Raw genomic sequence first — 23027 nt, 5'->3', positions numbered from 1 at the left:
AATTGGCCTTCTGTAAAATAGTTATTTCACTTTTGTTTCATTTTTGATGATTGGTTCTTTGCAGTTATTGTGACAATGATAAATGCTTTGAGCATTGGTCCTGGATAATCTCTTGTCTTGAATGTGGCTAAGCCAAAATGCGAACATTTCTGGTCATCATAGTTTCTGTTGGAAGGTACACAGGGGCTGGTTAATGGAGCCCATGGATCACTTTGCTCCATCTGCAGAAATGTTATGGTCGGCTGCACAGGTTTAACGAATGAGAGGTTATTCATGAGCACTGGGGAACAGTAGTGATGAAAGTTGAAAATGTAAACCTGCAGAGTTTACCAGCCTGATGTTTCATGGGGGAGGCTTCCTCCAGTATAGCTGTGCCTCTCAAAGCCCGGCTGAGGACAGAGAAGGATCAGGGGGCAGCGGGGGGATGCTCCTAGTCATTGTAATTCTGTGGAGAGCAGGAAAGTGATTTGGAAACAGACTGCTGACCTGCAGATTTCAAATTCAGAGTTGAGCTGATGGATTCATTTGTCTTGCTTTATGTTTCTCACGTCCCTGATTCTGCCTGGCTTTCCCTGAAGGTGGGGTGACAGATCCCGGGGTAACACTCGCGTCTTGCTGTGGATTTGAACCTCTCCAGAGACTGCGGATGTAGAGTTGCATGGGGGAGGCTGAGAACCATCTGTAGAGGACTGTGGTATTGTGTAACCAGCTACTTCTGTTCTTCTTCTTGTAAATACCAACGCTTCTTATGCAAGAAGCAGTGCTAGCAGACTTTGGAGGCGAGCAGAGCAAGGACCAGACCCCTCACTTCCTGGTGGGGCTGGCGGCTTGGGACAGACAAGGGTTTGGTTTTAACTTATCCTACTAATTTTTATTCTTGATAGGGTCTTGGTTTCAGAAAGTAGGCCACAACCCCTGCATTGTGCAAATATGTGATTTATTTATTATCTGCTTCAAGATGACAGATATCAGGATGACAGACACCATCAGCACTATCAGCTCCATTCACTAAACAGTCACAAAAGCGACTGTTGGTGTTACTTGCACAGGTAATTTTAAACTGAGAACAGTTTGAGTTAATTAAGGCATGGTTCTGATGTGCTCCAAAGTGGAGAGAGGGAGAGAGGAATTTGTTGTTGTTGTTGTTTTTAATATGGAAGTAATGGTGATGAGATAGATAGATGAACACTACTAATTGGCTTTAGGTTTAGCAGATCCTTCCTGTTCTCCAAAGTTGCACTGTTACTAACTTTTCAGAAGTGTCATAACCTATTTTTTCAATTCTGTTGATAAACAGACTAATAAAGCAGAGAAATCCCATCTGTTCTTGTCTTACTGGGGACTTCATCAAATACCTCATTTTTCATTTAGTTCTTATTTCTCGTTTAATTGATTCCCATAAGAAGAGAAATACTGAGTACTGCCCTCATTGCTAGATCCAAGAGTAAAATCTACAGATGGGAATAACCTTTGATGTAAATTGGCAAAAAAAATCAATCATGGAGGTGGCAGTACAGTGGCTGGAACAAATCCTCTCTTAAAAAAGCAACATAAAAGACATGGATAATAATCCTTTTACGCCAGTCCTACATATTATTTATGTTTGAAGCAGGAGTGGACTGCACATGTTGTCATCAAACCCTAATCTAGAAATTGAGTGATACGTAGCTTGGATTTTACATGGATTAAAATTGCTTGCAACCCTCTGCTATTTCAGAGTAGAGTTGGAAAGTGTTTAGCACTGACTCCTAAATCTTGCCACATCTTGTTCACTGTAGAGAGCAGCTCAAAATCCACACAGAAGTGCCAGGAGAGAGAAAAGATAAAGGCTCAGTGTCATGGAGAGAGATGAACCGAATTTGTAGGCTTTAGAGCAGAATGTAAGGTTCTGCAATGGTGCAGCACAGGGGTTTCTTTTGGAAATGGAAGGCAAGAATTTGCTGCTGTCCGATACTTTTTGCTAGCTTAGCAGGCATATGAAGATCTTGAAGTAGACTTTGCCATCCTTCATCCACCAAAGGGCACCTTGAGTTGTCCGGGGCTGTACAGGGGTCAGTTCATGGCTGTGTTTCCTGTGGGGATGTGGGGCTCTAGCTGTGTGAAGGGATACAGCCATCCTGCAGCCTTGCTGTGTGCAGGGGACATACAAGTTCCTGTGTGACCTACTCTAAGTGGTCCTGCTCTGGCAGGGGGGTTGGACTGGATGATCTTTTGAGGTCCCTTCCAGCCCTTCTGTGATTCTGTGACAGCCTCAGACCTGCCCCACTGCAGCCGCGGTCACGAGCTGCTTTATTGTCTCACCCATGACTCCTCTTCTTGCTGGCTTCACACCAGCTTTGTCCAGTCAGAGGAGGAGGCTTAGGAGGATCAGATTCCCACTGAAGTGTCCCTAGCACCTGGCAGCAGTTGGGTTTGGGCTTTTGCTCACTTAACTGAGAAGGCTGTGCTTTGTTTAAGTATGGATGTATAAACACAGAAAGCAATTCACAAATACCTTTTTTATCTCTCCTTCCCTCCTTCTCTCTTAATTGCATGGAAATTCCTTCTCCATCATTTTTCAATGGAAACCCATCAGAATCTTTTATAGGGAGTATTTTCATTTGGAAATGCTGAAAGCAGGCAGATGCAAAACCCATGTATCGTTGGCAAGCTGCATTTCTTTGTTCAGACCGTCTGCTCTGACAGATGTCTTCCATAAGGATCTTCAGGTTTCACTGTCTGCAATTGTCCAGTTGGTTCCTCCATGGGACTGGCCCGGGACAGAAGCTCTGGCATGTTCTTGCAGTTCTTGCTGGTCTCCATGAGATGCGGGAGTATGGATCTCCACAGAGCACCACAGAAGGTGGTCCATGCAGTGATGTGCATGCAGAGGACTGCATTTGGCTGCATGTGGTTTTATGCCACACCTGGATCTCCAAAGCCTGCCCCATGGGAATGGCATTGCAGGGTGATACCCAAGTCTTGAACAGCAGACAGAACTGCAAGAGCTTTCCAGCATTTCAGCTTTACAGTGACTCTTGGAAACGGTGAAATAGGTAGGAAAGGCCAAATGGTGCTGTTGCTTTCCTTGGAAAAGGTTGAGACTGGTGCCACCAACCAGCAGGAAGCCTCCACCACAGGTGTCCTGAGGCTGCAGCACAGCCAGGGACCTTGTTCATACTCTGCAGCTTTGAGAGCCTGAGCCTACCCCCGTCTCTTTTACTGCTGGGCTGGTGCCATATTTGACATTGAGTTCTTAAAAAGCTTTGCTAGTGTCTGCATTTTCTGACAGGAGGATGAGCTCCTCCTGGTAGCCTCTTGTGGCTGCAGCGCTTCATGTGACTCCAAGCCAGTCCCTGATGGGATTCCAGGGCAGTTCTGCCCACACAAGGTGCTTTCCTGTATCTGCATTGTTTCATGTTTCACTTCTAGCTGCCTTTCTTTTGCCTTTTGACATAGAGAGCTCTTCTAAGAGCTCTTCTGTGAGGCTGCTGTGGATGTTCAGCACTCTGCCTGTGCCTTCAGGGACACTAATTTCTAAGGTGCGTTTCTGTAGGAAAACAGACTTACAAAAATAGTATCAGCATGTTTATTTTCTGCAGGGTTTATAGAACCTAATGTGCCAGCATTCCAGTGTGTTTTAGTTGCATTAAATAGTTAACAATAAGCAACTCAGGCTTGAGGTACATGTGCATGAGAATAAGGAGGTGAAGTCATGGACTGCTCCCTTCCTGCACAAACAGCGAGTGGCAATCTTGGTAACGTGCTTTCAGGTAATTATTGCTGTGGTTTAGATCATTTTGGTATATACTTATGCTATGTACTTGTTTTTTAATCCCAACGTTTCGCTAGGGAAAAAGCACAGGAGATGTTTAATGGGCAAGCCTGCCTAGGTTGCTCTCTCATTTCTGCTTTCTTATCAGCAAAACATAAATCCACAGCTTGCTGACAACGAAACCATATGGTAACTCTTTCTGACAAATCGATTTTGCAATACAGATAATCCTGGCTGTGCATGAGAAGAGATATTTTGGATTATTTTGTCTTAATACTTGCATTACTCTTGATTTCTCAGTGCCTGTAAGTGATGTATGTGGCTGTTTCTGAAGCCAGAGGTTTGGGGGAGTTAAGAATTTACAGAGTGCGCTGCGCTTCGGTGCCTTTCCTTTGAGGACACTTATTTCTCATATGAAATAATCTGTTTATTATGGCCAATGCCCCTCTTCTGTGTTGGCAGGCAGTAGTGGCAGATTCGGATACTGTTTGAACACTGAATATCCTCTTAGTGTGAAGCAAAGCTAAGAAATGCATTTGTATAAATCAGCTCTGGTTGCAGTAGCTGCAGGCACTTGAAAGCACTGGGCTCCTTGTGCCATGGAGGGAGTTGGATGACTGATGGCCATCACGATTCTCCAGAGCTGCCACTCTGCCATGGCATTGGCATGGCGAGCAGAGGGGGCAAGGCAGTTGATTAATCCTTTTCAGTGAACAAAATGAATGAGCTCAAGTCCTCACAACTTCTGTTGGACTTTAAAACAATAATAAAACCAAATAATTCCAGCCTTTGCATCACAGGGATGTGTCAGCAAGTGAGTTTTCTTCTTGAGCTTGGAAGTAGTAGCCAGTATCTGGAAGTGTGAGCAGAGCATGAGCCTGAGAATGGAGAACAGCAGCGAGGAGCAGTGGGAACTAGACACTGGAGGCACATCGAGTCTAGGAACGGTGCCATGAAGCTAATCAACACTAAACAACACACTGTGAATTTTCATGTTTATTATGGACTACATAAAAAATGGCTGATAGGCTGTTAGTTCCTCCCAGCTTTAGGTGCTGAGTATCAGGCATGAGTCTGTGGGGCCTGAGATGCAGCTATTACAAAAGCAAGATGAGCAATAATTAGGGATTTTTATTATGAATGGAACATCTTTCATACGAGGAAAGGCTGCGGGACCTGGGGCTGTTTAGTCTGAAGAAGAGGAGACTGAGGGGAGATCTTATTACCATTTACAAATATCTAAAGGGTGGGTGTCAGGAGGTTGGAACATCCCTTTTTTCTATAGTAGCCAGCAACAGGACAAGGGGTGATGGGATGAAGCTGGAACACAAAAAGTTCCACTTAAATATAAGAAAAAACTATGTCACTGTTCAGGTGAGGGAGCCCTGGCACAGGCTGCCCAGAGGGGTTGTGGAGGCTCCTTCCTTGGAGGTCTTCAAGACCCACCTGGACATGTTCCTATGTGACCTGACCTAGGTGACCCTGCTTCTGCAGGGGGTTGGACTAGATGATCTCTAAAGGTCCCTTCCAACCCTTCCATTCTAAAATTCTGTGATTAAATGTTACATTTCTGGGTGCTAACAGTTACTGCAAACCGAAACCTGAGCTTGATATTTTCTAGATATTTAGAGAAGAAAGGCAAATGAAGATGTAACCTGGTCAGCACAAATGTTTATGCGGTATTTGTGTTTTACTTCAGGAGGCAATGCAACCTCAAACAGCAACCTCAGCTGAAAATAGAAATATGTTTTAAAAAACAGTAATAAAGTCCTTCATTGTAGTAGATTCAGTCAGATAAATATGCCTGAAAAGTAGTCAAAGGATAAGTTTATATGGAATATCTCCTCATATATATATGAAGATTGAAGCTTACCTAAACAATGGCTTTCTGGAGATGGAAAGGTAAAATTAACCTGGCAGAAAAGCAATGCAATGAGGAACTGCAAAGCTGTTATAGATAGTTAATAATAAAGAACAACAGAGCTTACAGGAGAGGTTTTACAAACGAGTTTTTAGAAGAGCATTGCTGGTGAAAATTAGGACCAATTTTATTCAGAGATACTAAATCCAAACTTGGACTAAATTCACAAAGTCATGCCAGCTAAAACCCATCAATGTGTTTCAGCAAGACATTTGTAAACAGCCAAAAGTAGTCACACATTTAATGTTTTGACTTCAGTGGTAAGAAATTGTCTTGAAAAGCTCTTGGAAGAAAAAGGAATGATGTTTCTACTCAGGCCAAAGGCAGGAACGTGAACTGCAGCTGATGAACTTCCAGCTCTGTGTAAGGGCAGGTTCAGAACCTGGAACAGCTGGTCTTGTAGCTATTGCTGAGAGAAGATATTTTGCAGCTTAGGGCAATGTTTTTTCATGAGAAGTCTCTGAGTGATTAAGGTGAAAAGCCCAAACTCGTAACACTCATCTGGAGGAAGGTTGTCTGATGCACACAACCCGCATGTCCCAGTAATGGGATGTCGGAGAGAAGGACAAGAGATGAAGGGAAACAACCCAACCCTGCCCTCTCTCTCATTGAGGCAAGCTGCTGCCATGGTAAGAGACTGCAAGAAGTGGCAAAACAAACAGAACTAGTCTGCATGGAATTAAAACAGGGTTGCTTTTACAAGCTAACCCTCAGTACATATTAGTAGATTAGACCAGTAATTGTCATGGTGGCTTTTGTTTGGAGTTTTACTGAGATTTCTTTGGGTTTGTTTTCCAGGGGGCTGAGGTTTTTAAGACCATAAATTGAAGACAGGTAGTAATCCTGTCTGCTGTGGTTTGATTGCAGGAGCTTAATGTTAATGACTGGGGGAGTTTTAGTGGTAAAAATAAAATAGATTTGCTATCAACATGTGATTCTGCCAAAATGTTCTCAAGGAGGCTATTAAAACTCTACATTTCTTTTTGCTTGTGAGTGCAAGGAAGCATATTTCCCCACTTCCCTTGGGTTTTTTTTGGTGTCATCATTGTGCTTGCAGCTCTGGTCTTGCAACTGTAACACAGTTGTCTCTGAGTCTGCTGGAGTCCTGGAGATCCGATGAAAGGCAGGGAACTTGGGCTCTGATGCAAGAAGCAGTGCTGGTGTTTACTACATGTTAAAAACCCCCTGTTGACATAAAGCAATTTCCACGTTGTTAGTGCAATGTACAAAGCCAGGAAATGCACTGATTGTTATTATCTTTGAAGTATGTCTGGATATAATGTGTGATCTTAATAACTGGTTATTAGAATTTGTGTTTAGAATAAGTGTGAAAGAAGCAACATTGTGCCAATAAAACTCAGTGTAGAAAGCGAGCTGCTGACATGAGGTGGCTGAGAGAACAGCCCCGTGACTTCAAGAACAGCTGTATGAGCAACAAAGAAGTAGAAAGAGAAAAGCTGAATGAACAAAAATGCACTAAGAAGTAAATCTGTACTATAAAGCAGTTTGTTGGGTGAAAATGGAGATAAGTTGGACGTAGCTGTGCTGTATGTGCATGTGTGTCCACTCCCTGTGGCTTTCCAGCCGGCTGGCTCCTGTCAGCCAAGGCTAACACAGGTGCAGTGCTCTTGAAAGACTGGGAGTTCTGTAGGATCCTGAAAAACTGCTGCCATGTAGCCTGAGATGCTAAAATATGTGATCGGTCCATTAGATCTTGGAAGGTTTGCATGGGGGAAGGAGTGTCAGGAATACTCCCAGCGTGGAAGATTGCTGGCCCAAGAACTTAATGAAATGCACTGAGCCCACAGGACAGGAATCCATCGGATCCCACACCACTTGCTGAATGACTTTTTTTCCTGTTTAAATGTTTAATATGTACCAGTCTGAGCAGATAATATTGCAACAGGAGTAAAACACCCCTTTGTGCTGGGGTTCAGGCCACAGAGCTGCTGGCTGGCACCGCAGGCAGTTTGGCCTTGGCGTTGGTGTGTGACAGAGCAGTGGGTGACCCCAGCCTGGAGCCTGGGGGTGGTTCTGACCATTGGCTTGGAGGGATTTACAGTGTGATCGCAGTAAGACTTGAGTGGCTTCGGTTGGGCCATGGCGCTGCGTTGTCTCAGTGGCTTTGCTCCGCAGGGCAGTGCAGCCGCATCCTCCCGCCGCAGCTGGGCACGCTGCAGGTCCTGCACGGCAATGGCACGGCCCTGGGGACGGTGGTGACGTTCCAGTGCTCTGCTGAGCACCAGCTGGAGGGCCCGGCAGTCATCACCTGCGTCTGGAGAGGGACTGGTGCCCAGTGGACCGCCGGAGTGCCCTCCTGCAAGGGTAAGGCTCTTTCCAAACCCTCCCTGTCACTTTGGGCTGCCTTGTGTTCATTTTGCCCTGCCTGTCTCCCACGACATTGGGCTTAACTCTAGACATGTGTGCAAGGAAAAAGACAAATTCAGTTTCCTTCAGCGTGGCCTCTACTGCCTGTAATTATGCTCCATATGTGTTCTGACATCTTTCATTATCATGGCACACAAAAGACTCGGTGGGTTTGATGCCTGATCTTACGTCACCCCCTCCAGCAGTGTTGCACCCGGAATAACTGCAGCCCTGTAGCTACAGGTTGTACCCTTCTTTAGCAAATGCAAAGATCTGCCCAGCTAATGTGCCAGTATATTTGCAAACCCTCTAATCTCCTGGCATTCTTTTCTGGAGATGTTTTTTTGCTGTAAAGGAAACACAGTGGTGTTCTTTGAACAATTGTAGGTTGTCGCCCCTGCGCAGCCGTATGGGAGTTACCCTATTGACAAGTCACGTGGAACGGCAGCCACGTTAACTGCCTCTCATGCTGTGTGCCTTCCTATTTATTATAAGCTTGTTAGTCATTTGACTAGAAGCAGGCCCAAGCAAAACACAGCCTCTCTGAGCTTTTAAGAGTTCCAACTGCTGCCTCAGCCCTTGTATAATTTGAAGTCACTGGTAGATGGAAGGTTCTTTTAGACGTGTATCGCTCTCTCACAAACTCAGCTATTCTTATCGCTGCTTGGAGAGATTCCATTACAGGAAAATGAGAAAAATCCTTCCCTCCAGAGGCTGCAGAGATTAAATGCTTTGTGTGGAGCTCAGTTGAACCGTTTCTGACGCTGATTGTCATGGTGTTGGAAGGACTAGATGAGTTTTGAAGCAAGACATGCTTAGTGCTCCAGATGAATTGGCAGAGGTCTGTGTTAACTGTGTCACACCATATCCCCACTCCTTTTGTCTGGATAATTCACTTCCAGCACCAGATCACTATGAACACTCAGCCCTACAGATACTGTCCCTCCTTCCATCTTGCATCCTTTCCCAAACAGAGGAAGGCCTGCTGTTCACTGCCTTCCAATCGGGGTGCAATTATATGGAACTGTCCTTGCTTTAAAGGGCTTCTTTAAACCCATTTATCCCTGTCAGTGTTAGGGTTTGCAGCTCCAGTCCTTGTTAACAGTTGCTTATAAGATTCTGCCAGCTCATCTGCATTTGATATGCCAACAAAGTTTGTCCTTTTCAGCTACTGCAGTGCTAAAGGCATTGTGTTTAATTAATCACAGTGGTGAAATACTTGAGAACAATTTGTTAGTAGCTCATAAACAAGAGATTTTTAAATATCCCCATTTGGGGCTCACATGGCTCTAAACTGGAGCCAAGGTACTTTGGTGTCTTGAAACATACAACATGAAAGTCCTCACCCATCTCTTACTAGCAGAAATGTGAAACAGGTAGATTTCTGCATGTTCTAATGAAAATGTGAAAGATAAGTTCACGGGCTGACCTCGGAAACGTGCTTCTGTGTTTGCTTTGCCGCAGCTGTATCGAGATACGAGACTTTTGGCTTTAAGGTCGCAGTGATTGCCTCCATCGTGAGCTGTGCCATCATTCTGCTGATGTCCATGGCTTTTCTAACTTGTTGTCTTATCAAGTGTGTGAAGAAAAGTGAAAGGAAGAGGACTCAAAGGTATGTCAAGACGTGATTTTTTAAAACGGGTGTACAACTGTATGTTCTATGGAGCCCATTGCTGTGCTAGCACAGAGCTTCCACAGACCTGGTGCTTGCAGCACCACAATCATGTTAATTACTTAAAGTCCTTAATTTGCAAGTCAAGCTTTGGACATAGAAAGACTTGGAATCCAAGAGTCTTTAGGCACCTAATGTCTGTTAATATCAGATGACCTCAGTGGATCCAGGCAGATCTGGATTTACCCAGATTATGCAGAAGCTGAACATACTGATTTGCTGGCTCAGTCCTCCTCTTCTTGAATTATTCAAGATTAGCTGCATTTTCCCTTCTTCTCTCTCTTTCCTTTTTTTCCTCTGCTCTCTACTCCTCGAACACCACTGGTAAAATTAATCTACCCATGTCAAAACCATTAAAGCCATCACCATCTGCAGAGCTGTCACAAGGCTGTGCTGGAAGGACATGGGATTTTGTCCTTGGGCTTGACACACAAGTCAGCAGGCAGGGTTAGAAACAGGAATGGGCAGAAGGAAAACCAGTCCTGTGTGTTATAAGGACTCAGTGTGAAGGGTGGCTGCATGGCTACTATTGGCTTCATGGCTACTGCTGGCTGCAGGCCATGGCCAGCTGCAGGGACACAGCCAAGCCACTGCTGTTGCAGAGCATGTCCATCCCTACTTTCCACGGATACCACATCCTTCCCTATGACTTTCCCTGCTCACCCCACAGCCTCAGGAGGCTCAGTAGGTTTGATGCCTGTAGGGAAGACAGTAACCTGCACTTCTGATTCATTTTTACACTCTTGCTTCAATGTTTAGAGGGGGCTGGGGTGTAGTGATGGAGTGGAGGGAGACTGGGGAGGACAGGAGTGAAAGTCTCTCTGCTCTGAGCTGTGTTTTATCTAGATCCACGTAGGAACCAGCTTAGGGGAGAAATTCTGTCATTTTGAAAGCTGATTGTGACCAAAATACAGTTTCTCTATTTGCCTTGAAAGGATTTTGTGAGGTAAAACAGAAAGTCTTCGGTGTCATTTATAATACTGAGTTTTCACTGATAGCATGAAATAACTTTTGAAATGAAAGGGTGGGTTGGTGTTTTTGGAATCGCTGCTTTTCCTTTTGATAAGACTATTCATAGCAAAGTCCTTGGTTTTCATTTATTTAAAATGAAGCTTTGTCCAAATTAGCCATTCACATGGCATTGATGACTTGATATTTTCCTCTTGCAAAAGCAAAGCCCTTTACTTTGGTGGGGAGGATGTGCTTGCCTTTAGGTTTGAGGTCTGCCTGTCTACTTTTTTTTTGACTCTTCCAGTTGATCTAGAAGAGATCACCCCTGCCTAAAAACCTGTCTTGCAAGGTATCTGATGATCTTTCAAGTGCTATCTTGTGTTTTATCCTTGCATTTGGAAAGAAAAGGGACAAAGGCTGCTGAAAATCCTCACAAGATTTAGCCTCCTGGAAGACCTTGTCCCACTGTCTAAGCACAGTTGTCCTTTTCCTTGGTAGGAGCAGGATTGCATCCTGAGAGGAGAGAAATGACACCAAAATCAGCACAGTCAGACCCCACAATTTAATCTTGACCCATCAGCTGGTCTGAATGTCTGTGACTATGTGAATCTTACAAAAGAAGTTGTGATAATACACTTTTGCCCCAGAGTAGTAGTGAGCAGCATGAAAAGCACCTTGAGTGTTTCCAAAAGGAAATGCTGAAGGCAACCAAGTCAGTCCTGCTCTTCGCAGAGGCAAGGGTACCCATCTCCTCTGGCTTGAAGTTGATTTGTCTTTCCAGCCTGCCTGATGATTTTTGGACCCTTGGGAATGAAAATGCTGCAAAAATTCACAGGGTTTGTTTCCTGAAATCATTTATTGCATCAAATGGGATGGTCTGTAGTCTTTCCACATGCAAAAGGATTCAGCCTTACCTGTGTCACTGACCAGTGCATGACAACACTGACACAGTGTCATGCCTTCAGTGACTTTCCCTATTACCCAGAATCTCACAATCCTCTGAATCAAATTGACATAATTATTGGGCATTTGTTCCATCAAACTAACAGCTGCTCATAAGAAGATTGTTCTTTTGTTTGCTTGGTTTTGAGGAGTGCTGGGTAATACCACTGTTTGACAGGATAGCATTTATGTTATTTAAGAACTCCTCACCTTAAGGTATTTAAGTAAGTGTTTAAGTCTTTAGAAGTCTGGCTTACACTTCAAGTTCAGCATGTGTTTAAGTGCTGTCTTCAGTAAAGCTGGATTCAGACTAGCTGTAGGGAGGCAGGGCTGTGGTCAGATCAGGGCTCTGAGATGCACCATTTACCACAGTATTGTGTTCTACCCCTTGCTTTATTCACAGAGATATGCAGCTGTGGTACCAGCTCAGAACGGAGGAGCTAGAGCACATGCAAGCTGCTTACTTTGGTTTTAAGGGAAGAAACAACAACAACAGCAATAAGAAACTCAGGAATCAATCCGTATTCGATGATGTGACCACGATGGCATACGACAACCAGGGCTTCTACAGGTAAGGCTCTTAACATGAGTGGGTTTGGAGGCATTTGCTGAGCAAATTTTAGAAGGAAGATTCCTCAAAAACGCATTTTAAAGAGCTGCCCCTGAAGGTAACGTGATGCCAATGGATTGTCAGTGCTTGCCCTTGAACTTGCCCGTCTTGTGGGGAGGTAATGGCATAGTGGGATGAAGCTGGAACGCAAAAAGTTCCATTTAAACATAAGAAAAAGCTATTTTACTGTGAGGAGAATGGAGCACTGGAGGAGGAGAGTGTGGAGGCTCCTTCCTTGGAGGTCTTCAAGACCCTTCTGGATGCATTCCTACGTGACCTGATCTATGTGGACTTGCTTCGGCAGGGAGGTTGGACTAGATGATCTCTAAAAGTCCCTTCCAACTCCCACCATTCTGTGATTCTGTGAGTTCACATTGCCAAAAGGTGAGACAACAGAGGAGCTGAGTGTCCCCTTCCTCCTCACAGCTTCGTCTGTCTGTCCCTGGCAGTGCTTGGTGAATCCCGGGCCGCAATGAGGATACACCGACTTAACTGCAGAGAGGTTTTTAATTGGCTTTGTTAAAGCCATGCAGGGAGGAAGGTCACTGCTCTGGAGTGGCCAGTGGCAGGGGGGCACCAGGGCCAGGAGGCAGCCAGGGCAGATGCTGTCTCAGGGTGTTCAGGGCAAACACCACGGCTCCTCAGGCACAAAGCAGCGTTGGTGGGGCACAGGAGCACTGGCCCAGGGTAGCCCAGAGCAGTGGCCACGCTGGGGAGGAGCGCATCGTGCACTGTGGGTGTGTGGATGGTGGGCAGGAGTATTTCTCCTGGCAGCTCAGAATTGCCTCTAAAGGTGTCCAGATGTGTTACACTGGCTATGGTTTTGCCAACAAAAGAACACCAGAGCACTGAATCCGTGTGACATTCTCGTGCTGTTGCGCTGTTACCACTGCTGGAGCCGTACGCCAGCGTGTCCTTTACACCCGCCGGCTTCTGCTTTGGCATCATGTGCCATAATATATAGCACAGTCCTCGTTTGCTTTGAATTCACTGCTCACTCATAGAGCTTTAATGTGCAGCAGTATCTGTGATTTGTAGTGGTTACCTGCAGAAAACAATTTTATGCAGATTATAAACCTGCTTCGATGTCACAGTGCTGCTGGAAACAATATTCAAATGCAGCACTTGCACGGCAGTCTGATGGCTGCTTAGGCAATGGCTGACTTTGGGTGATGTCAGAAAGATGGATAAACCCAATTAAATGCTGATTATAACCTAAACAGTTTTGAGAAGACTCAGGATGCGGTTCTTAATTTTGGGCAACTTCAATCTGCTGTTTTGTATAAATGTAATCTGCTATTAAAATAACGTGGATAAACTTATCAAGGGCTGCCAAGAGGGATTAGTGCTATGCCAGAGCCTGCAGCTCCTCCTGGGCTCCACAGAGCAGCAGTGCTCTACCAAATTCCATACACCTCTGCCTAACTGAAGGTGGCTGGGAATAGACATTTTGTCTGGATAAACAGCTTCTCTGGGGCCAGAAATCAACAAGTTTATTTAGAACACTGGAGAGTGTATAAACTTCAGTGAGGAATTGCAGAGGGCAGGAGAACCCCATGAGCTATATTTTTTTTTCCCCTACATAGAACAATGCACATGCTGTGTTAACTCCTGGTGCACATACCCACCTCCTGATGTGTGAGGTCCACTGTTAATCAAGGTCTATTTTATTTCCACCATGCAGAGTTGACACGATTGGTGCTAGTCAAGAGCCAAAGAAAAGCTCAGCTAGGAGAACAGGTCTGTTAGTCTGTGCACCCCAAAGCCAAAAGTCCAGCCATTTAACACATGGAGAATGGGCCCAGCTTCTAGTCAGAGGTGGAAATGGCATTGGAACTGTGACAGACTCTGAATAAAACTGTCTAGGAACAGGTACCTTGTTCCCTTTCTTCACTCAGATAAGATCTATTTAATCAGGATTACTAAAAGATGCTAATTTCTGCTGTTCACTTTGTTAAATGAATATGTGCACAGGATGAGATGTAGGAATGCTGCTAACTATGTCTGTGGTCACCCTGGGCACATCCAGCACCCAGGAGCAGCAGGACTGTGTGGGCACGGCCCTGAGAGGTGCAGGCACAGGGCTGGCTCCTGCTGGGCAGCCCAGCCTGGAAGCACATGGGCATTGCCTGCCTTACTACTGCCATACCTCCATGCACAACCTTGGCAGCCAGTGCTTGGGGGAAATCTCTGACCATGTGAGTGCTGCTGCAGGGTGGAGCTGAAAGAGCACTGATGGTCTGAGGAAGTAGCTAAAGGTGTGTGGCCTGGTTGGAAAGAGAAGCAAAAGCAAAGGAAAATGAGCCCAGAGAAAGGTTCTGTGCATTACTGTGTGCACATGGACCAAAGTGTGTGTCTGTGGTCATGAAAAGCCAAATGACATTTAACCACAGCTCCTCAGGGAAGGTTTGGACTTGACACTGGGAAGCAATTCTTTCCCAATAGGGTGGTCAAACCTTGAAAGGGGCTTCTCAGACAGACAGTTACTGCCCCAGACCTGGTAATGTTCAAGAGGCATCTGGACAGTGTTTTCAGTAATTTGCTTTAACTTGTGGTCAGCCCTGAAGTGTTCAGGCAGCTGGGCAAGATGGTCATTGTAGGTCCTTTCCAACTGAGATGATTCTGTTCTGTTCTCTTCTATTCCACTCCATTCTGTTCTGTTCTATTCTGTTCTATTCTGTCCTGTACTGTCCTATTTCGTTCTTGAGTTAACATTTCAGACATTTGAAGTAATTTGTGCAATGCATTGCTGGACCTCTGAGCAGCTCAGAAATCCTGCTTTGTGTGTCTAATCAGGAGCTGCCCCAATGCCCAGGGGGGTAGTCTCTGTCTCCCTGCCTTTCTCAGGGCTGCGGTACGCGCTGTTCTCTGTGATAGAACCATGAGAAGTGGCTCTGCAACCCACTTAGAAGGGGAAGGCTGAGAGCTGATGAGTGGTGCCCTTGTCTGAGAAAGGAGTGGGTGGAGACTTGGCAATTTAAGTAGTTTTTATGATAGCATTTCCTTTTCTTAAAGAAAACTGTTCTGCGGCTTCTTCATGTGACATGTGAGGTATCTGAAGAGTGAGAACTCCTCCACCCTTGAAGAAGAACCTCTTGAGTATATCTTAGCCTATTTTTGACTAGAAAAGATGTAGGTCATGCTGCTTTTCAGACTTAATTGAAGTAGATTTAAAGATTAACTAGAGATTAACATTTTGATTCACCACTTTAAGGATCAAAAAATACTGTTAAGAAGAAATAAAATGAAAAGCCAATTCTTTCAGGTAAGCCAACACAAAATAAACCAAAAAGCCAATTCTTTCAGACAGGGAAGATATTTGTTCTGGCTTACAGAGTAGGTTTATGATTAAAAGACTATCATCTATTAAAGCAGTGCCAGAGTATGCTGATGGGATAATGGTGGCTGTAACAAGGTAGTATAATGTGGGTGCAGAATGCTGAGGTGTAGGCGTTACACTCAATGTAGAAGCCTGGCTGTTGGACAGCAGAGGCTCCGGTGTGCTGTTCTGGGTCTATGTCCCCTTGTGTTTGAGGCTTAGGACAAACATGATAAATATATAGTTTTGTGGGAAAACATTGAATTTTAGTGGCAACTGCTCTAATTATAATGACCCCCATTCTGACTTCTTGTCTGATTGAACAACTGGCTTTAAAATGCTGAGAAATATGTCTACAAATACCCAGGATTGTCAACCACGGAGTGCAGTCACTGTCCATGGCACCTGTCACTTGAATATAAGGAATCCTAATGGGGATAAAAAGACCTGTTTTTAGCAGGAATCCTAATATGCAGGAGCTGCAAGCATTGACAACATGTCTGTTTTGTTGTACTGTTTGAAGAGCTAACTAATGCTGAGCAGGGAGAGACAACTTAGGAGGCTCAGGGCTGCTGGGAGGAACATGTTTTCCCCAGTGTTGCTTTTCAGAAGTGTAGAGTAGAGATAGCAGGTTGCTGCCTGCTGCAGAGGTTTGGGACAGATTAGCTAAGAAAAGGGTCTGTGTCTATGGGAGGGAGATTAGCTCCAGGTCTGGGCCACATAGTTTGGGGAGAACAATGTGCAAGAACCTCCAGAAGAGCCCCCCCAGGGAGGACTGCTGGGCAGAGGCAGGGCTTGGCACAGGGGTGTGTTTGGAATGGCTCCTGCAGCCTGACTGCAGTATCCATCAGGAGAAAAGCCTAAAATCAGTAAACATATATCCTGCTCTCTTTAACATATTAAGATTTAAATGTCTTCCCAGTTCTGCATGAGAATGAAACCAGTAGTGCTGGCATGGGAGAGACCTTCCCCTGAGGGTACATGGCTTCTCAGGGTGATGTGGGCACTGTGGGTGGTTGGAAGCACTGTGCTGGTGTTAAGGAGCTCTTTGAAATGGCTATACCCCCAGGCAGGGTGTGTTATTTTTGAGCCAGTTATTTCCTGACAAAGAATGACACCTGACCCTGCAGTGATCCTTCTCTGGAATAATTGCTTGGGCAACTGCCATTCAAGATAAACTGTCTTCCCTCCCAGCAAACAGCCATGTGGAGAGCACGAGCTTGGTCAGATGCTGGAGCAGGCAAGGTCAGCTCTGCCCCTGACAGGCTCAGGGTAAAAAATATGGGTAACGAGATGAATCATTGAATCCCAGAGCAGTTTGGGTGGAAAGGGACTTTAAAGATCATCTAATTGCAGCTCCCTGCCATGGGCAGGGACACCTTCCACTACAAGGTCCTTTCTCTGTGCCAGCTACTGGTAGTGTTTGAGAGATGGAGGTGAATATCAGTAAGAGATGACACTAAAGAAGCTGGTGTCAGAAGAGCAGGTTCCCCTGGCCACAGGCACACACTTACCCATAGCCCTGTGTCAGCTGCAGCTGCTCTCCTGGTCAGTGGTGGGTACAGGAGACTTGGAGCCAGTTTGGCCCTGGGATCACCTGCCTGGAGTCAAGCAGAGAAACTCCAGTGCCTTGTTTATGACTCCCACACTGAACAAGCAGCCTCCTCTTTGCCATGAAGCGGTCCTAGCCATGCCTCTAGGAGAAATAGTAAACATCTAGTGTCACAGCTGTGAGAGCAAACAGCAAACCCTCTTCAGCATGCAAAGCCATCAAAGAACTGGGCACTCCACAGTTTGAGCTGTAGCACTTTTGTACCTCAGCATGTGCAGGTAGTTGTCCCAGGAGACATGGAGATAGCTAGTGATAAGAAAAAGCTGAGAGAGCTCATTTCAGTTTGCATCAGCTTCCTAATTATGGTAAGAAATAGCCACACACAGGGAAGCCTCTGTTTTGTTTGGGTTTTCAGCATACAGTCCTGTAACATGTCCTGGAATAGATACTCCCCCAACCCAGGGATGTGCAAGGGAGAATTGATGGTCCAATATTTTCCATACTCAGGGAGAACTGAATGCAGCTGTAGGTTAATTCCTTTTCATCCTCTGTGAGCTAAGATGACAACCAGAAAGAAACTAGTCCAGCTCAAAAATACATCTGAAGAGCAGCCAAGAACTTTGGTGATTTTTCTCACCTGGTGTGGAAGCATTTGGAGGAAGTTGTGCATTCCAAATTTGGCCTGTTTTGAGGTGAATTATTTTACACAGCTCCAGGCCAAATTATAAAACATTCTGTATGAAGTAGCTGATCTGGACTGCAGGAGTGAGTCAAATGGAAAAGCCCATGTCTCAGTAGGCTTAAAGTCCCCCTTTCAGATATCCACTACAGCATATTGTCAAGAAGCAATAAATCTCTTCTGCAGAGAAACAGGCAGCATATTCTCCCTCAGAGATATTTTTAGTGTCTGAATTCTTTGTACTGGAGCCCTTTCTGACCACAAGATGCATTATCAGTGTACCTGGCAAATAAGGAGAATCCAACAGCAAAATGTCCAAGTGAGAAAGTTTTGCAAAAGCCCAGAGCCAGAGCATGCTCTTAGCAGAGGCAGCTCAGTGCTTTCAGTCAGTCCAAGTCCTGTGCAAGGCTGGTAAAATTAGCTCATAGCTTTGGCCTCTGTTGTGAAAGAAGCCATGTTTTCTTTTCTTGGTTAATTGAGTGGCTATAATGGCTGTTCCATCAGTTTTCCACTGCCTTGTGGCATGGGTTGCAAGGGACATGCAAGTCAAACTGGTGTTGCTCTAAAAACTGTTGCTGTCTGCCCAGACCTGCAGAGGAGCGTGGCTGTGAGCCAAAGGGCCTTCTGGAGTTATGGACAAGGTGGGATGGCACTCATGGCCATGTTCCTGCCTTGCCCTCTTGAGAGCACTTTCTCAGCTGCTTTTCCCCTCTGAAAACCTAAGTAGAGGAGATAAAGAAGCTGAAGGATATGAAGGAAACAGGATAGCACATGGTGTAGTCTTACCACAGTAAGGACACAACACTTGATAAAAGTACCCATGTGGAGGGCAGGCTGCTGCAAAGCTCTGTTGAAAATGTAAGCAGAGCAAGAAAACCCCACCAGGACACCAAGAATGACTGTCAGGAGCTGCAACTGTGGGAGAGTTAAGGGGCAAAATGTCTTCTCCAGTGGTGACTTACTGCAGGAGTGTTGGAGGTCCCGGGTGCCAATTTCTCTGGGTGCCTGTGAAGGGCAGCAGTCTGACCACAGCACCAGACCCTCCTAAAGCTCCATGTGTTCTCCTTTGCTGTCAGAGGTTACTGGTTTGTCTGAAAGTCGGGCACACAGCACTAACTCCCACAGCCCAGGGCTGAGCAATGGAGCTTGGATGCCCCCCTGGCTCTGGGTGATGGATGCCCATCTGAGTCTGGGTGTTGGATGCCCTCCTGGGTCTGGCTGTGCCCCCGACTTGGCTACAAGGCTTTGGTTGCAGAGAGCCACCGTGGACCGTTCCTGGGCTGTGAGAGGAGGTACAGGACCCACTAACACTGCAGTGTGCAACATTTGGCTAAGCACAGCATCCAGTGCAAAGGACAAATGCAAAGGCTGCAAAGGACAAATGACTTGTTGGGCACAATTGTGTGTAATTAATACATGCAATGTTGCATTGTGTGGCCCTCGGGATGGGAGGGGAGCAGACCCAGCACAGCAGAGGGGGCAGATTTGCTTTTCAAGCTTTTACACAGATTATGCTACCCTGTGAGTTGTCCCACACCATGAGTTGTCCCACCTTGAGCTTCTCTATTCACAGAGGGTCCCTTTTTCTCTTTCATTTGCTATTACTGTGCTCTCGTTTTCCTCACCACCAGCTGTCAAAGACTAAAATCCTCCAGTACCTTTTGACACACGTGTTTCAAAGAAAGATCAGGCAGGGGAAGTGAGCTGTGGTTTCACTCTGGGGCCCTGTCACAAAGGGTAGGATAGCTGGCTGCTAAATTATAACCTTTTCTAAATTTCAGTCTTAATTGCCATCACAGTGAGCGTGGAGGGTGTGTGCACAGCAACATGTGCTTTCAATTGTTTCAAATGTGTTATTGTTTCTGTAATGCTTCTGTGATTAACCCAGGGTCTTGTACAACATCACCAGGCATACAGCAACCAAAAAACTCCCCTCCTATCCTCCAGTGTAAAACCCTCTTTTCAAAGCAGTGCCCACAGTGGGCAGTATTGTGGTGTCTGCACCGCTCCCAGTTCTCACACTCCTCAGATGTCCCGTTAGCAGTGTTTGTCCCTCCAGCTAGGAACAGCCCTTCAGTCACATAAAGCAAAATCCTCAGGAATCCTCTGAAGCCCATGGACAAATAATGCTACAGTGGCTGTTGTCCTTCCTAAATGGGGGCTCTGACTCTATCTCTCAAACAAAGTCTATCCTTGTCAAACGTGTTGTGCATCTATCCAGCTGTTGTGTGCCCAGAGGCCTCGAGTGGGCTCGTGGTCCTAGATAAGAGCACAGAGAGGTCTTGTATTCCTCTTACTGTGATGTTTTGAAGTAGTCCAGCTGGAAACTGGAGTTAAGCAAAGTTGAAGCACTTATTCAGGATAAAGTACAAAGCTCCTGAGGATGAACACGCAAACTGGAGGCTGTGTCTGGCTGATAGCCATGTGTGCAAGGGAGAGCCCACCATGCACACACTTATCTGTCTCTTGTTGACACAGCAGCCTTCTGCAGCTGCTCTTCTCAGCCTCTGCTGAGCTGGAACTCCACTGACTGTACTATCTGTCGGATGTCCGGGGAGTTTGATGTGCTGCACTGGATGGAGGGTGCCCACTCTCACCTCATCCCAGACTGGCTTCCATCAGCAGAGAGTGAACAGATCCTGAAGTGAGAGGAAGAGGCCACTTAGCCTGGAGGATCATTGTCCTCTAAGTACAGTTTTAGGCAGTTTGGCTTTCTGAGCTGGTGGTGGGCTGTGGGTAACTGCAGTTGCCCAATGTGGAGCTTTGCAGGAGAAAGTGTCAGACTGGGATGAATTCTGCCCAGGTAAACTAGGTTTATTGTACAGTAACCAGAGTACCTAGATTTGAGCTCTAATCCTGGCAGGGCTCTTTGCAAAGGCTCTGACTACCCCATGAAAACTTTATCCCAGTTCTCCTCCCTTTTGATTTGACTTGGTCTGATCCTTTTGGTTTGATTTTTGTTTCATAACTGTTGACTACCACCTCAAGAAGACAGAACTGACTTCCTCCTACTATAAATTTGAAAAAAAAACCAACCCACACAGCAACAAGTATCTCAGAATGTTTCCTTTCATCAATGAGACCTGCAGTAGCTTCTATTCCCTGGTGACAAGCCCCAGGGTGCTCAGGTGGGTGTTCTGATGTCCAGCACTAAGATACTTGAGAGCTTGTTGTCACACCAAGATTAAAAGGCAAAGCTGAAACAGTACAGGTCAGTACAAAGTGGGTAAAGCTACCAGGCTGTTTTCTTGAGAAATAGATGAGTTTGTTGCTGTCAAAATTACAGGTGAGCAAATTCTACCCATCTGAGCACTTCTTTGAGGAGCATTCTCTACCAACACAGATACAGTGCCTTCTCACAGCAAGTGCAGAGGTGTTTTAAGATGCCTTTGTACTCTCTGACTGTAGCTCATCTCCCAAATAGTTCTGTAATACAGCTTTCCAGTGAAGAGTGAGATTTATTCTCCTTTGCAGGCAAGATGTATCTGCAGTGCACCTACTCTGTACTAGGACAGCAAACCTGGTTTTGGGGCTCATTTCTGTCATTCCCTGCAGTTCCTATAGATGTGCATGCTTTGTGTAGGAGCATTTCTGCTGGTGACTGCAGAATGCTGTTTCTGTTTCCTGAGCTGTTTTTCACCTACAAGAGGGTAAGACCGTGTTGTCCTGGCTGTGGGTGTGCAGGCTGCTGCCTCCAGTGGCCACCGCCGCTGAAGGAGCCCTGTGAGCTGGGCTGCCTGTACCAATGTGGGGTGAGCAGCCTCAGCAGCTGCCACGAGGTAACTGATGTTTTACAAGAGCTCACATGCTCAGTCTGTGGTAGTTTGGAATAAACCCAAAAGGGCAGTGCCTTACTCACTTCTGGCTTGCACAGCCACGTGCCTAAAGCTTGCTACACCCTGCATGCCTCTGCAGCTGAGTTCAGGAACAAGCTGAGCCTGTCCTCCTGTTCTCTTGAACGGGTTGTGTGTAAGTTACTGAGCATCTTTCAGTAGCTCCACCATCCTGAGAGGGCCAGGCAGTGGCCAGGTTGGGCAGCCAAGGGCTAGCACAAGCCACAGTGTGAATGTGCTGTGTCAACATTGCTGCAGCTCAAACCCCACTGAGCACAACTGGTCTTCGTGCTCCCTGCAGTGCTCTGCTCACCAAGCAAGGGCCTCCCTGCTGCACCAGTCTCACCCTCAGCACTGTTGCAGTGACTCTGTGGACTCATTTGATGGAAAGCAAGCAAAAACCTCTGCCTCAACCCCAACTAATACCAAGCAAGGCTTTCCAAGGGCTGCATCAGCCTTTAAGGAGACACAGTCATTTGTCCCACAGCTGCCAACTGGTTTTAATGGGAGGAGAAGAGAGTCCTTATATCACAGCATGGGTTGTTTGCAATATGCCTGATGTGCAAATAAAATGGGTTAGAAAGTTGCATACCCTGACCACAGTGCATGAAACACAAATAACTTTGTCCTTCCCACTGGCAGGTTCCAGGAGGAGTGGACTCGGGACACCATGGCTCCTGGGTGCTGCCCGGTCAGGGAGGACGTGCCGCGGTTGCCCAGGAGCAGCAGCACCACGGTGGGACCCTACACGGTACCGGGAGGCACGGCCGGACCCACGGGGAGCTCCGTGCACGTCGTCGAGGTCTATGGACAGAAGGACAAGCATAACAAACCCAACTGGCAGATACCTGGGTAGCTGGTGTCTGAGGTATGGTCACTCCCCTGGACCAAAATGAAATTTGAACAGAAATATGTGCCTTAAAGACAACTTGGAAAGTTAATTATTCACATGCATTGGAAGGTTTTCTATAGTCCAAGGTGGTGGTTTGACAGAAAGGTCTGATACAAATAAAGAAATGAATGCTGGGGCTGGCAGTCTGTGGCCCTTCTCTCTGGTGGGTGTGTGCTGTGGCAAAAGGGTAACGTCAGTCTGCTCTACAGCTGGAGAGAGTTGGTAGCCAGCTCCTGTGTTTGCTTCATGGAGAGTCACTGGTGATAATTACACATTCACAGGATTGTGACCTTCTTTTAACCGCTGCTTTTCCTGGGCCGTTCAGCCCTGTATTGTTACACAACGGGATGACAGAGCTACAATCAAATGTTGGTTTTCATTAAGCCTCCCCATGGCTTAATGAAGTAGCTTCATTAAGCCTCCCCATGGCTTCCTGTGCCAGGAAGGCCTTTCAGTTGAGCTCTCTGGCCTCACGTTTGGAGCCCCAGCGAGTTTGGGTGCACATCAGCAGCTCCAGCACCTGGCAGAGGGAGGG

The 23027-nt window shown here is 46.1% G+C and overlaps 1 protein-coding gene across 1 annotated transcript in view; it reads left to right on the top strand.

The window, feature by feature from the left end:
* The window catches only part of SUSD3 (sushi domain containing 3), a 32146-nt gene extending 9511 nt beyond the window's left edge, over nucleotides 1-22635 (top strand). Inside the window, exons 2-5 of the mRNA XM_062008468.1 lie at nucleotides 7812-8000; nucleotides 9507-9654; nucleotides 12011-12178; nucleotides 22243-22635. Coding sequence (XP_061864452.1) covers nucleotides 7812-8000; nucleotides 9507-9654; nucleotides 12011-12178; nucleotides 22243-22456 — 719 coding nt within the window. The 3' untranslated portion in view covers nucleotides 22457-22635. The remainder of the gene's footprint in view (nucleotides 1-7811; nucleotides 8001-9506; nucleotides 9655-12010; nucleotides 12179-22242) is intronic.
* The last annotated feature ends 392 nt before the right edge of the window (nucleotides 22636-23027 follow it).

Source organism: Colius striatus, chromosome 15 (assembly GCF_028858725.1).
Source record: "Colius striatus isolate bColStr4 chromosome 15, bColStr4.1.hap1, whole genome shotgun sequence".
Lineage (NCBI taxonomy): Eukaryota > Metazoa > Chordata > Aves > Coliiformes > Coliidae > Colius > Colius striatus.
The sequence above is the reverse complement of the archived record's forward strand: the minus strand, read 5'-3'. Positions and strand labels throughout refer to the sequence as shown.